The sequence below is a fragment of the Solanum dulcamara genome, chromosome 12, assembly GCF_947179165.1.
Source record: "Solanum dulcamara chromosome 12, daSolDulc1.2, whole genome shotgun sequence".
NCBI classification, from domain to species: domain Eukaryota; kingdom Viridiplantae; phylum Streptophyta; class Magnoliopsida; order Solanales; family Solanaceae; genus Solanum; species Solanum dulcamara.
This window is the reverse complement of record NC_077248.1, coordinates 2,126,071-2,140,929: the sequence shown is the minus strand read 5'-3', so window position 1 is coordinate 2,140,929 and position 14,859 is coordinate 2,126,071. Positions and strand designations below refer to the sequence as shown.

The following is a 14,859-nucleotide window of genomic DNA, read 5'->3' as shown; positions in this document are numbered from 1 at the left end:
AGTGTAGCTTTTTGTCTACGGGTTTATCTGAACTCATAATTTAACAGTATAATGAGTTTAATATTAAGAATCTTAAACGTTGAGCAGATTAAATTTAAATCTTGAATCTACCTATAAATGTAACCAGTGATTTTATCCTGAATACTCCAGCATAGCTCATTTGATACAGTTTGAATTGATGAATTAAGAACTACAACAAAAATGAACTAGACTAAGCAAAAGCAAGGCCAAGGCCTACGATTTTTGGAACCTTAGGATTGACTGTCATATATGATTCAACATTGAATTTTCTGAATTTAGTTAGTATGACCATTTAACATTTAGCTAGCTTGTTCTATTTGATGATGAATTAATAAGCTGAATATAAACAGGTAGGAAATGTACATCAATAAGTGAGTTGCAACATTTTCATTTGATCATGTACTCATTGAGTCAATAGTTTCTTTTATTCATAAATCCAAAACAAAAATCATAGGGTTATTTTATTTTTTATGTGCTGAAGCAATGTCAAACACAATCAACCTTCAGAAATTACTTTTGTATTTACCTGTCCAATTGTAGATTTTTGGATCACACGTGATGATAGAAATCTATCCTATCATCTTCAGTTAGCCTCTAATGAGAGGTGTAAACTCTTGTCCGCGTTCTCCCTGGGGAGTAGAAGTATCAAATGAGTGCATAAGCTCGTTTCGATTCATCAAAAGTTACCCGTCCAAGCTCTAATTCAAGGAACAAAATGAAAAGGGAAAGCAAAAAAGATCCTCTATTTCAGTTCATCTTAAGGTTTTTCCTTGAGTAACATTTAGCTATTTCTAGGAAGTATAGATAGTTAATTTGCTTACCTTCATAATTCGCGTAAAAAGGTTCTCAAAGAATTTGCTTGATTAAGTTTACTCCAACTTCAGTTGAATTCATACTTCTGGGAACGGAACAACTGCTTCGAAAGCTTCCACAAGCATCGCCACTCTTGTTTTCCTCGTAGGAGTTAGCTTACTGACCATGTGTTGCACTGCATTATCGAGCAACCATTGTTCAGCTTTTCTCCTCTCATCTGTCATTTGGTTCCTCAAATCCACTTTTTCTTTTTCTTGATCAGGTAAAGAGGGAAGGAGAAGTTGAGGGGGTTGTGGATTGAGTTTCCGAGCTCTTTCCAGTGCCTTTATTGATCTCTTAAGGAGGATCAATTTCTTCAGCTTGCTCCAATTCTTGGACTTTGGTGGCTCAAATTTATTCTTGGTGATTGTATTATTAGCAGCAAGTTCATTTGTTTGTTGACTGTCACAATGTCTCAAGCTTTCGCAAAGTGAATTTGTATTATTTTGCTTTTCGGCTTCTGTATGGTCAGTTTTTCCTGGTTCTTCATCTTGAACAATGTCACTAGTAACACTCTGTGTATCAGATGAATCATCTTTAGTCGGTGTTGTTAGGATCTGGCTAACTGCTTCTCTTATGAGATTGACAGCATCATTTCTGCTGAAACTTCTCCCACAGTGGCTTATATCATCCTTTTCTTCAGAGAAATCGTGAAGAGAACTGTCCGTATTCGTTTCAGCTAGTGTTTTGTTGTGGTCTACCTCATCATTTGTTCCGTCAAGTAGTTCACTCCCTACTTTTGATACAACATCTGGAAGTATCTGCTGTGATATCATGTGCCACATGCTGATGTGCTTTTGTTTGTTCACCTGTTTTCTGTTTGTTCCATCTTCGTCTTCTGCTTCTGTTAACTTTTTGTTCTCATCACTGGATGCAGTAATACTCTCCGTGGCCTCACATTCAGAGAGATCCATGTTATTTTCCTGTGTTTCATCACTGTTGTTGCCTAATTTTGTGATAGTAGAAGATGTTCCTCTTAGAGAATCATCATTTGAATCACCAAACTTCTCTTTTTTGTGACTTGCTTTTGAGACATTAATCCGAGCTTCACGTTCCAACTTTGAACGTCCATCTTCCTTAGCTTGTCGCTTAGCTTTTTCTTCAACCAATACCTTGTCACTCGAAGTGCTTGTGACTTCATCCAACTTCTGGCAGAGGACGAGGGCCTTTTGAGCATCATCATATTCTAACATCGACCAGTTATCATCTGCATTCCTTTTGTCTAAGCGCGTTGAATACTTTTCACGAACTTTATCTGCAATTTGCAAATTGTTGTCATTTCTAGTTTTCAATTTAGGAAATGTAACCTGGATATTACTGCCTCGAGGAGGAACCACATTTTCAAAAGCGGTTACAAGTAGTCCTACTTTTCTTTTCTGAGTCAGAGCAAGCTGACTTATCGCCTGCTGTAGTGCATAGTCAAGCATCCATTCTTCTGCACTTTTCCTCTCATCCTCTATCTGATGTTTCAGATTAACCTTTTCTGCTTCAGGATCAGGCTCCAGCTGCAGATACTGCGGCTTCCTTGGGTTGAATTTTCTCAACTTCTCCAATTCCTTGATGAATCGTTGGAGAAGAATCCATCTTTTAAGATTGCTCCAGTGTGTTGGCGCTTTCTTCTCAGCTTTATTCGTGACTTGTTCTTCGTTTTCCTGTTTCTCAGGGCTGCCCGTGTTTTCTCTGGTTATATTTCCTGCCTTATCACATTCCTCGTTCTTGGTGTCTGACTCGTTGGAGTTTTCTTCGGTACACACTGTTGTATAGTGAACACTTATATCAATTATTCGCAGAAATTTTATATATAGAACTTATAAAAGGAGAGGATAAGAAACAAGTATTCATGTCTCACCTTCACTTGTTACTGATTGATTATCTGATGACTGATCTTGAACTTCTGGAAGAAGAATTCTCTCGATTGCTTCGCGTACTAGCTTAATGGCTAAAAGCTTTCGCGCTTCAATCTCCTGGCTATTTGCATCCTGATTTGTAGTCATTGACTCTCTTTCGGAAAAACTCAAAAATGAATCAGAACTTTCTGCTGCACAAGATTTGTTGCACCCATCCTTGTGATATTCTTCATCATCTCCACGGATAACTTTGCTATCCAGTTCTGTAGATTCATCCGAAATCATATGTCTATGAAACAGGCTCCACATGCTCCTATGCTTCTCTTTAGGAAACTGGGCTACATGCAACTTCTTGGCCAAGGCATTGGGATCAACATCTTCAGTTGGATTAGCTTTTCCATCTGTCTCTTGCAAACTCTCTTCGAGTTCCATTCTAGCAATGCTAGCTGAAGCAGAAGGAAACTCAGTGCAACATTTTGCTTCAACAAAATCATCTGTCAACGATGTCGTTCTTATGGCAAATGGTTCATTCTTAGACATTTCTTTTTTGATATTTTCTTCCTCCTCACATGTGGTGACATTGAAATCAGCATCTCTTTCCTCATCATTGCGAAAAACTGGTGTCGTTACACTCTGATCATATGATTCTACATAATCACTAACAGAAGTGGATTCATCCCATTCTCTTTCCATACTATTACAACACTTTGAAGTAGTGTTAAGTAGTGTGTCCTGCTCTTGTGCAGAATATTTCCTCATTATGTCAATTGTCTCCTGGTAACTTCTCTCTGGAAATGAAGTTTCACCAAACACAATCTCGACAAGATCAGCATACTCAATAGCCTCATTTACTCCGAAAACTCCACCATCTTGTATAAGGTTGCTTCCCTTGTGAACTTGAGCACCAAGACTAGTAACATCAGCAGAAAAGTGATCTGCATTTGTGGACTCACCTTCAAGTCTAATGCTTTTCTGTGATTTTAAGACTCTTCTCTTTCTAAAGACGAGTTTTATAGGGGCCGATGGATCATCACAGCGTCTATTGAGTGAACAGTGATGGTATGAGCAAACTTTCACTTTTGAAATCCTGTCTGATTCACTTTGTCCAGGATGAACTTCCACACGTTGAGGGAACTTTGAATCCTTGAGAGTGGAAGAACAAGTTGACTTAACTGAAACTTGTTGGCAGTTCGAGTTAGACCTCTTGGATTTAGAACTAGACTTGTTACTAGATGGACTCCAACTTTGATCACTACTATCAAAGCTAGATTCAGAACTATGAGGACTTGCCTGAATATGACCTTTTTTCCCTTCGAAAGAACTTGTTGCCTTCATATAATGAGGCGACAAATTGGATACCTCAAGTGAAGATGGACGTTGAGGGGTTGCTGCATAATCAGAGGGAGGTTCAGTCTGCTGCTTGATTCTTGATTTTGATCTTCTCCTAGATGAACTTGTGCTGCCAAAATTTGTCATCATCTTTTCTTGATTCTGTTATCTTAATGATCTTGAGGTTGATGAATCCTTATAACATAAAAGGGGTAGTTCACCTGATTGAGAACTTCGCAAAAATGAAAAAAAATGGTCTTTTTCCCTATTTGATACGAAAGAAAGTGCACAAAATTCTATCTTTATTAGTCTATTTGAATATTCATTTCTTGGTTTCTTAAATCTTCTTGGTGATGGCTTTTGAAACTGGACTTGTTGGTTGCTATTGGTTTTGGATTTTTGGCTGATGAATCAATGAAAAAGGCAAGGAAAGATCCTTATTTTGTTTGGTTTCCTAATGGTGTCTCTGTCCCATCTAGATGTCAAGCTTTGAGCTAATAGTATATATTTTTTTTGTTAAAGCATCCGGTACGCAAAACTCACTCGCAAAAATTAATCCAAATTTGTGTTATGTGGGCTAAAATTACCAATACCTAGATTCATGATGAAGCTTCATTTTATCCAAATTATCGGACGCATATGAATCTACTGAATCTACTGAAAAGACTAAAACGCTCGCTTCCAACTTCCAGCAGGTCCTCCATTCTCACGACTCAAATTTCAGACTCGGGTATATATCCCTTGGTGGTTAAGGCAGTGTTCGTTCAATGCTATTAGCCCCTCCAAGATTTGACTTTTTTTTTAATTGGAAAAATATTTATTTATTTTATTTTAAGAATCTTTTACTAGTTAATTCTTTTCTGGAAGGTAGTTGAAATGCTTTTTCTGCTGTGTTGGAGTTGTGATTTTTATTTAATACATGTATGGCAGTGATTATATTCCCTAATTTATATGATTAAGGTAGTTATCAAGAAAGTTAGGTTATCTTGTTTGACTGTTTATTTAAGTTTATGCTTGACATAAAAGATAAAAAAATTCAAATCTTGATATTGGATTAAAGTGATTGATCCTTACTTTATTCACATAAGCAAATTTAGAAGCAACTGACATTCATGCACCAACCTTCCGAAATTCTACTTATAAAATTATATAGGACATATTATTGTAGATATCTCAAATCCTGATGATGCTATTGATATGTCTTTTGCATGTATTGTACTATACTAACGATGCACATAACTAAACTTATAGTGATACATTATTTTATTTTTTTACATATTCATATAATATAATTTCCAACAAGGGTTCAATTGAAAGGAGATTAAATAATTATCACAAAAGTTGGAGGGTATTTTGGGAACTCTAATTAGACGAGTTGGAAGATGACCAAGCAATTGACGAAAGTAAAGTTGGCACCGACGCCTATACCTTGTTTGGAAGGTTGTTAACCTATTATATTGATAGTTTAAATATAATTGTTGTTTTGATTGTTACTTAAGTTTTATTGTATCGTATCATTTAAAGTCATCGCTAGATAACGATGAAAAATATTATTTTGTGTAATGACTGATTTGATGTAATCATGTTGTTATCCTAGTATTTTCTTTTTATTTTGTGTTTGCTTATTATTTAAGAAGTGATCCTATTTTATTCTTTACCATACCGTTCTATAGTAGTTTTATCTCGTATATATCCTAATTTTTTTTATAGATTTGTCATTCAAATTTGTAGATATATGACATTATGTAACATCGAAAAACGATACAATCTATTCAAAATGTTGTATTTATTAAAATAATATAATAAAATATAGTATGAAAAGCGAAAATGTTTTCTCTTTAAAAGCTAGATCTTATTCAAAATGGGACAAAAATGTGTGTTTTAATTTTAGAAAGAGTTTTTAATGATAAAAATTGAGTTGGGCTCCTCTCTTGATTTAGGGATGGCAAGTGGGGCGGGAGTTTAGTGCACCGAGCTGCCCCTTTAAGTGGAGCGGGATGGGCAGGGCAAATCTGCTTAAATCCATAAAAAATTCAATTCGTCCTGCTCCATCTTGCATACACAATTTTTTGTTTTTAATCCGCCCCATATGAATCCGTTCCACATAATTTATTATTACTTTTATTAATTAAGACTTTAAGCAAACGTGCCTATTAAATCCAAATAAACTTTTTGCCAGATGATCCAAACGAGTTTTTTCCAGTCAATTCAAATGAAATTTTTCAAAAAATTATTCTAATAGCTTATTAAATCTTAGAATAGCTTACAGTAAATCTTCATCAAAAAATTTGTAATAGCTTATAGTAAATGAGCAAAATAATTTATAAGAAAATCTCATAAGAAAAATAAAACATGCTAACTTGAAGAATCTAAAGCAAAGAAATAAGAAAACTTGTATTTAGTTTAAAAGAGTGCGTAATTTAAATTTTGAAATTTTATAATCCGCAACTACCAGCCCCACATATATTAGTGACTGCTTTGGGCTATACATGTTGGGCTAAAAGATGGGAATAATTATGTGATCTAACCGATTAAGTTCCTTAATTACCTTTTATTTTTTTTTAAAAATAATTGCCTATCATAATAATTGTTTACAAAACATAGCAATCCTTTGATTTTAAATTTTAATTTTGATAAACCTAATCCCTTCCATTCTTCACAATTGTACAAATATGTTAATATGTACACAAAATACAAGAATATATATATATTAACACATAGTGCCAAAAACATCTCATCGATAAGCGCGGATATGCCGAAGGCTTGTGTGTATAATACAACCCATACATACTATATGTGTTTGCCGTATGATGCATCCCTATATATATATATATTCTGCATGCCAATGTATATAAGGAGTATTTAAAGTATGTACAACTATTAGAGTATATATGTATAATGTGTTTTAACAAAATAAACTGTTGCTAAATTTTGAAAACTAATGTCGCTATAATCTATTTACTAGATGCATTAATATTGTTACTTATGAAAATTTCTCTTCTAGAAACTAAACAATTTAAGTAGAGACAAGATATTAATTATAGTACTATAAAGTTGTAATATTAATTCTAAATTGATTTACTTGAAAGGTATTCCAATGTCCTTTTTCTCACTATACACACAAATTATATTTGAGTATTATTACTCATTACATGTGTTTTACAAAGAGCTTAAAATATAGTGAAGAAAAGGAATACGCGAGTAGTTTAAAACTTTCAATCTTAATCGTCTCTTTCCTCTTAAATATGAGAGTAATTAGGAGACACTTCCTTAAACAAAATGTTTCTCTAATGCTTCATTGATTAGTAATAGACATAATTTTTCAATCGTCTCAAATTATTGCCGTGTTTCTATTTTACACTCTTCTTAAAAAAATAATACTCCAATTAGGAGGGTTTGTTTTTGATTATTTTACCCTCAATTATGTCCAAAGATTAATTTCTATTCATTCAAATATTTACTCTATTGAAGTGGTTGTAGGCTTGTAACCTTTAAGAACAATTACTATTAAAGATAAAATGAAACAAAATAAATTAATTTTGTATTGAATTTCTATCGTATCAAATAATTTAAGATAATTATTTTTAAAAAATTTGATACGTAATTTGAGACGGAGGAAGTACATTAGAGGGGATTCTTTTCAATCGTTTTGTTCTTTCATTTTCATTTTCACAAGTCAAGATTTATTAAGGTAGTATGGTTTTTCCAATTTTTAAATATTCTTTAATAATAATTGTCATTTGTGGGTCACGACGGACTCCATTAGTAAACATCAATTGATCAATGTTGTAGTTATTGTTGATAACTTACGTTCTATTTTACACCCCTCTTTAAAAAATACTCCAATTAGGAGGGTTTGCTCTTGACTAGTTTACCCCCAATTATATTTTAAGATTAATTTCTTTTCATTCAAAGAGACACTTTGGATTGTCACATCCCTTTCAAGTGACATTTCAAATTGAAATTGAATCGTCCGCCTTTTAAGAAACACATTGGAACGTCACCTCCCTTCAAGTGACATTTCAAGTTCAAATTGGGTCGTCCGTGGGACACATTGGATTGTCACATCCCTTCAAGTGACATTTCAAGTTTGAATTGGATCGTCCGCCTTTCAAGGGACACATTGGATTCCACATCCCTTCGAGGGACATTTCAAGTTTGAATTGGGTCGTCCGCCTTTCAAGGGACACATTGGATTCCCACATCTCTTCAAGTAACATTTCATATTCAAATTAGGTCGACAAAATAAAACTTTAGATTTTTTCAAGAATCATTTATTTATTTAATCGTTTATACAAGATTTAAAAAAAGTGTCGCATCTCGAAGGTGCGGTATAATATATATAGTCATATAGGTCACGACGGACCCCATTAGTAAACATCAATTGATCAATGTTGTAGTTTATTGTTGATTACTTATGTTACTTTTACATGATAAAATAGAATTTTAAATTTTAAGAACCATTTATTTATTTAATTATTCACACAAGATTTAAAAAAAGTGTCAGCATCTTGAAGGTGCGGTATAATATATATAGTCATATAAACAATATATTTTAACACAAACATTTCTGACCAAGTCAAAATAACTAAAATTATTATACTAATTAAATTTTTATTTTTATAGAAATCAAATCAAATCAAACCATAAATATATCCCTAGTCACTGTCAATCCATAAATAACTTCACTGTCAAAAAATATGGTGCAACAAATGAGATTGTTTTTGATCTAGATTTTGAGTCCTCCATATGAAATTTTTTTGATAAAAAGTGCTACCCCAAATAAGCTCTATCTTACATAAATTTTAATTAGACGCTCTAATCTGAATATCGGACCACGGATGAAAATAAAATAAAAAAACAACTTCACCAACCTTCCAAATTTAGCTCATAATTACTTGCAAGCAACAACCTCATATCTTGAACACAACAATTTATTTATTTTTGGTTACATTTGCCTTTTTCTCCTTTCTCCCACAAGCAAAACGATTTTCATCATATTGAGAAAGGAGAATAGGACAACTTCAAACTTTTTTTTAAAAAAAGAACTTAAAACGATTTATGGATTGCTGCAGAATCAGAAAGTTGTTGAAGAATACTTATTTATAGAATTTTGAATTGAATTTTATAGTAATAATATATTCAATCGTGTCTATCCATACTTACTTAGCTGATACATATCGTACGTCAGTTTTAACCATATACCCATATCGTTATCTGATCCAAAATTCTGACTTTTTTTTTCTTTTTCCGAATCCCTATATGATTATATTAATTCCAATTGCAGTGCTATTAAATTTATTATTTTCACATCTTCTCTCTGTTTTTCCCATATAGATATAGAAGCATTAGCCTGTTCTTGCGTTTTTTCCTTTTTCTAAGTTTTTTCTTTGAGAAATTTTAGTTTTTTGGTTGATTCCTAGAACCCCTTTTAATTTTTGTTTTGTGGGGTTGCATAAAAATTGAATCTTGATTTCTGGGTGTGTTGGGTTTTGTGCTTTGCCAAGTTCTTGATTTTGCACAAAGGGAAAGGCTGAAACAGGAAAGATTGGGAATTTATTTCTTTTGACTTTCCTAAATAGAGGTATTTCCTTTGATCTTGGAAGTTCTATTCTTGTACTTAGCTTTGTTTATTTTTCTGGTTCAATCTGATTCCTTGAATATTGTGAATAACCTTTGTGTTCCCTATTGTCAAAGTATCATCAGTTTTTGTGTTACTTTGATATTCAGAGCTAGTACAAACCTTTGTTGTGCTAATCTTGTTCAATTGGTATAAGTTTAGAGCCTTAGATTATTAGGTATTTGTGTATTGGTAGTCTTTAACATTTTGCTGAGCAACCTATACGAACCAGTTCCTTTTTTCCATTGAGATGGATATAAGTAATGAGGCTACTATTGACTTCTTTGCTATCGGACCTTCTACGGTATTGGGTCGAACAATCGCCTTTAGAGTCTTGTTTTGCAAGTCGATGTCACAGTTGAGGCATCACCTTTTTCATTTCTTGGTATATTACTTGTACAAGTTTAAGAATGGATTTTCGTACTACGTGACACCTTTGATTTCGTGGTTGCACCCTCGCAATCCACAAGGGATATTGGCATTAGTAACGCTTCTCGCCTTCTTGTTGCGGAGGTATACTAATGTAAAAGTCAAGGCTGAGATGGTTTATAGGAGGAAGTTTTGGAGGAACATGATGAGATCTGCCTTGACTTATGAGGAGTGGGCTCATGCTGCTAAGATGTTGGATAAAGAGACCCCTAAATTGAATGAGGCAGATCTTTATGATGAAGAATTAGTTCGAAATAAACTCCAAGAGCTTCGACATCGTAGGCAAGAGGGTTCTCTAAGAGATATCATATTTTGTATGAGAGCTGACCTTGTAAGGAATCTTGGTAATATGTGTAATTCAGAACTTCACAAGGGAAGGCTTCATGTGCCTAGACTTATTAAGGAATATATTGATGAGGTTTCAACTCAGTTGAAAATGGTATGCGACTCTGATTCAGAGGAGCTTCTGTTGGAAGAGAAGCTTGCTTTCATGCATGAAACAAGACATGCCTTTGGTAGGACGGCTTTGCTTTTAAGTGGAGGTGCCTCTCTAGGAGCTTTCCATGTGGGTGTAGTGAAAACGCTTGTAGAACACAAGCTGTTGCCACGGATAATTGCTGGTTCAAGTGTCGGTTCGATTATGTGCTCCATAGTTGCGACTCGATCTTGGCCTGAGCTCCAGAGTTTTTTCGAAGACTCCTGGCACTCCTTGCAATTTTTCGATAAGTTGGGTGGGATTTTTACTATTTTCAGGAGGGTCATGACCCAGGGTGCTGTACATGAGATCAGACAGCTGCAGGTGCTGTTACGCAATCTCACGAATAATCTTACTTTCCAAGAAGCCTATGACATGACTGGTAGAGTCCTAGGGATTACCGTTTGCTCCCCTAGGAAACATGAACCTCCTAGATGCTTGAATTACTTGACTTCACCTCATATTGTTATATGGAGTGCTGTTACTGCTTCTTGTGCCTTTCCTGGTCTCTTCGAAGCTCAAGAACTGATGGCAAAGGATAGAAGTGGAGATCTTGTTCCATATCATCCACCATTTCATTTGGGACCTGATGACACTTCTGGTTCATCTTCTCGTCGGTGGAGGGATGGTAGCTTGGAGGTTGATTTGCCAATGATGCAGCTAAAGGAGCTCTTCAATGTCAATCACTTCATTGTGAGCCAGGCAAATCCGCATATCGCTCCTCTACTGAGGATCAAAGAGTTTGTAAGAGCTTATGGAGGCAACTTTGCTGCCAAGGTATGTTCATATGCACTTTTATTTTCTTCATTATAGATGGTCTTGGTCTCTTTGCTTTCGGTTGATGTCGATGCTCACTGTTGATGTTTCATCTTACTCTTGTCATGTACTTGTGTCATTACAACAGAAGTTTAGAGCACTTTAAAATGGTTTTGGTCGTTATGTATCTTGAGTTAGTTTTCAAGTAACTATTCTGTAGTAGATACCGTTAGACTTAAAGCATGTGGTGATAAGGAGCTAGTTTGATTCCCTCGTTAAACTTATTCAAGAATCTTCACTTGTTTGAACATTCGATTTAAGCTTTTAGTCCAACCGAAGTCGCTGAAGGGACTAACTTGAAGGAATATATGCTGAATAATTTTTGTAATTATCACATGCACCGCCGAGTAACAGTGTGAACATCCTGCGGGATTTTCTCATTAGTAGAGATATTCTTGTAAGCCATCAGTGATCAGTTTCTAAGCAACATTCTTTTTGTTGGAAAATTAATCTAGCAGTTTGCAGCTCAAAGTGGTTTTGAAAATATAATCGAGCAAGGTTCATTTGTTGATACTCTTCTACTGTAATTTAGGTGCTAGAGTAACGGAATGAGTGTCAAACCTATAGAATAATCTTGAATATAATATAAATCTAGCCAACCAAATTGCCTTTGTTCCGTTGGACCAACTGATCACGTCTTCACAACTATACTCGGTTTCAGTTCTATGGTTTATACATCCAAATGCTTAGGCTCTACATAGACCTCGTTGTTGGTTGTAAACTTGTAACTAAGAATTGGTAGTTCATAGTTCTTATCCTTGCATGCTCCTAGCATTGGTGCAATGTTTTTCAGTTCTATAGTTTAGACATCCAAATGCTTAGGCTCTACATAGACCTCGTTGTTGGTTGTAAACTTGAATTGCTAGTTCATAGCTCTTATCCTTGCATGCTCCTAGCATTGGTGCAATGTTTTTCAGTTCTATGGTTTAGACATCCAAATGCTTAGGCTCTACATCGACCTCGTTGTTGGTTGTAAACTTGTAACTAAGAATTGCTAGTTCATAGCTCTTATCCTTGCATGCTCCTTGCATTGGTGCAATGTTTTTGTTGAGACCGATATTTAAGCAGAGCCATTGTAACATCAAGTATTTGGCATGCAGCTTGCCCAGCTTACTGAAATGGAGGTGAAGCACAGATGCCATCAGGTGTTAGAACTTGGTTTTCCGTTGGGAGGAATAGCAAAGCTTTTTGCTCAAGATTGGGAAGGTGATGTAACTGTTGTTATGCCTGCCACTCTAGCTCAGGTATGTCCACTACGAACAATATCTGTTTTTTGCACATAAGAAGCAAGTGTTGTTTCAACTCGTGTTGTTGAGAAATTTTGTGATTGCTGAACTAGAACAGGCTCGTTGAACTGAACACACTGTTGTAGAAATGCTAAATGCTGCATGTTTAGTAGTTTGATTCTGTATAAGTTCAGGTCACAGCACTTGCTAATTTGAATATGTCCCCTATTTTTAAATCCTCTTAATTAGCTACCTTAAGAAGGTTTAAACTTGCCAATTTTGAACTGCTTAAACTGCTATTTACCCTAAGACTATTTGGTAAATATCATCGCTGGTCTGTCTATGCTGATTCCAATGTCTAAATGTTGCTTTCCATTCCTTAATTTGTGGAGATCTTGATGAGAATCGTCAAAATAAGTTCTACTATAAATAAGTGCAGGTTGGCTTGACAACTGACCTTTTTCTCCAATTTTTGTTTATGATACAGTACTCGAAAATCATACAAAATCCTTCGACTCTGGAGCTGCAAAAGGCAGCAAATCAAGGAAGACGATGCACTTGGGAAAAGCTCTCGGCCATTAAAGCAAACTGTGGTATTGAGCTTGCACTTGATGAATGTGTTGCTATTCTGAATCACATGCGTAGGCTGAAAAGGAGTGCCGAGAGAGCGGCTGCTGCTTCCCATGGCTTGTCAAGCACTGTCAGATTTAATGCTTCCAGAAGAATTCCTTCATGGAACTGCATTGCACGAGAGAATTCAACAGGCTCCCTTGAAGACTTTCTTGCGGATGTTGCTGCTTCACATCATCAAGGAGGCAGTGGTTCCGGGGCACATGCCACCAGAAATTGGCGATCAAATCGGAGTGCACATGAGGGCAGTGACAGTGAATCCGAAAATGTGGACCTTACCTCTTGGACAAGATCTGGTGGTCCTCTGATGAGGACAACGTCTGCTGATAAGTTTATTGACTTTGTCCAGAACTTGGAAATCGGTTCACGATTGAACAAGGGATTGAGTATTGACCTCAACAATATCGTTCCTCAGATGGCCAGTAGGGTAACAACACCAGATAGAAATTCAGACACCGAATTTGATCAGAGAGATTTCAGTATTAGGGTCCCCACGGGTAGTTCAAGCATTATGGTAGGTGAAGGTGACCTTCTGCAACCTGAAAGGACTAACAACGGTATTGTCTTCAACGTGGTAAGAAAAGGAGACTTGACCCCATCGAATAGAAGCCTCGACTCGGAAAATAATAGTTCCATGCAGGACACAATTGCTGAGTGCGTGCAACTTGAAAGTCCAGAAAAGGAGATGGATATTAGCTCAGTATCCGAGGATGGTGAGAACGATGTTGAGCAAGAAAGTAGTAAGATAAATGAAGTTGATTCCGTTCACTCTTGTGAAAATCGTTCAACCATGGATGATGGCGACGATAAACAAGTTATTGATCATTGAGAAATCGAGGTTCGTTTAGCTTTGATTATTCTGGCACAGGACAGGACACTCAAATTCTTTTATACTCAAATGGATATTTTACCTTGGGATAGTCGGAGCTAAGAATTGTTATTGTAAATAGAGGAGGTACTAATTTTATATATATATAAAAGAGAATCCTACCATCTTAGGCCCTTCTCTTCGACACAGTGAATATACAACATAATAACTTTGTTGTTCAAAAATTTGTTTAATCGAATCACTTATTGTCTAATTCTCACGTTGACTTTCTCTTTTCAAGTTTAGTCAATCACTCTCTAATGCTCAAATCTTCTCTCTTTCAACAATTGGTAAACAAGCTAATCTCATGACCCATTTGTATTTTCTGATTGTTAGTGCTCTTTTTAATTCATTTGATTATTTTGGTATAGAGGTCATTCTTAAAACTTTCAATACTTCGTTTACACTTAAGGTGCTATATTCTTCTATTTTTTTGTTATTGTAAATTTGAACTTTTTGTATAATGGGAGAGAGATTGTCATTTCGGATTTAAAAGGATTACTAGGAGAACTTGCTTTGAATTCATAGACTTTGCTTCGAAAATGGAAATGATTTATACGGATGTAGCACAGAACAAGGGTCTACAATGGTCACTCTTGGAACTCCATTTGTTTATTTATACTTAAGGTATATATTATTTTGCTCCTTTATTTTGTTAATTTTTCAGTTTATTCTTCTGTTAATGAGGGGAAAAAATCAGCATTATAAGAGCAAATGTGTCACAAGTATGTGCCAACAACTGGCCG

The 14,859-nt window shown here is 35.3% G+C and overlaps 2 protein-coding genes across 4 annotated transcripts; one reads left to right on the top strand and one right to left on the bottom strand.

Annotated features, from left to right (window-relative positions):
• Window positions 1–397: 397 nt before the first annotated feature.
• LOC129877707 (calmodulin binding protein PICBP-like) lies at window positions 398–4,537 on the bottom strand. Of its 3 annotated transcripts, none has more exons than XR_008763592.1 (3): window positions 2,723–4,537; window positions 843–2,626; window positions 398–719 (listed from the first exon to the last, which is right to left on the bottom strand). XR_008763592.1 is itself a non-coding variant. In XM_055953236.1 (2 exons), exons 1-2 carry the CDS (start codon window positions 4,197–4,199, stop codon window positions 912–914), a joined length of 3,192 nt encoding a protein of 1,063 aa, XP_055809211.1. In that variant the 5' UTR covers window positions 4,200–4,537; the 3' UTR covers window positions 398–911. The 3 variants fall into 3 exon arrangements, 1 of the variants encoding a protein (XP_055809211.1); XR_008763593.1 differs by having other exon boundaries at window positions 398–650; XM_055953236.1 differs by having other exon boundaries at window positions 398–2,626.
• Window positions 4,538–9,095: 4,558 nt separating this feature from the next.
• On the top strand, window positions 9,096–14,380 carry LOC129876528 (triacylglycerol lipase SDP1). Its single transcript, XM_055951981.1, has 3 exons — window positions 9,096–11,350; window positions 12,490–12,633; window positions 13,103–14,380. The coding sequence occupies exons 1-3, from the start codon at window positions 9,920–9,922 to the stop codon at window positions 14,072–14,074; spliced, it is 2,547 nt and encodes an 848-aa protein (XP_055807956.1). The 5' UTR covers window positions 9,096–9,919; the 3' UTR covers window positions 14,075–14,380.
• The last annotated feature ends 479 nt before the right edge of the window (window positions 14,381–14,859 follow it).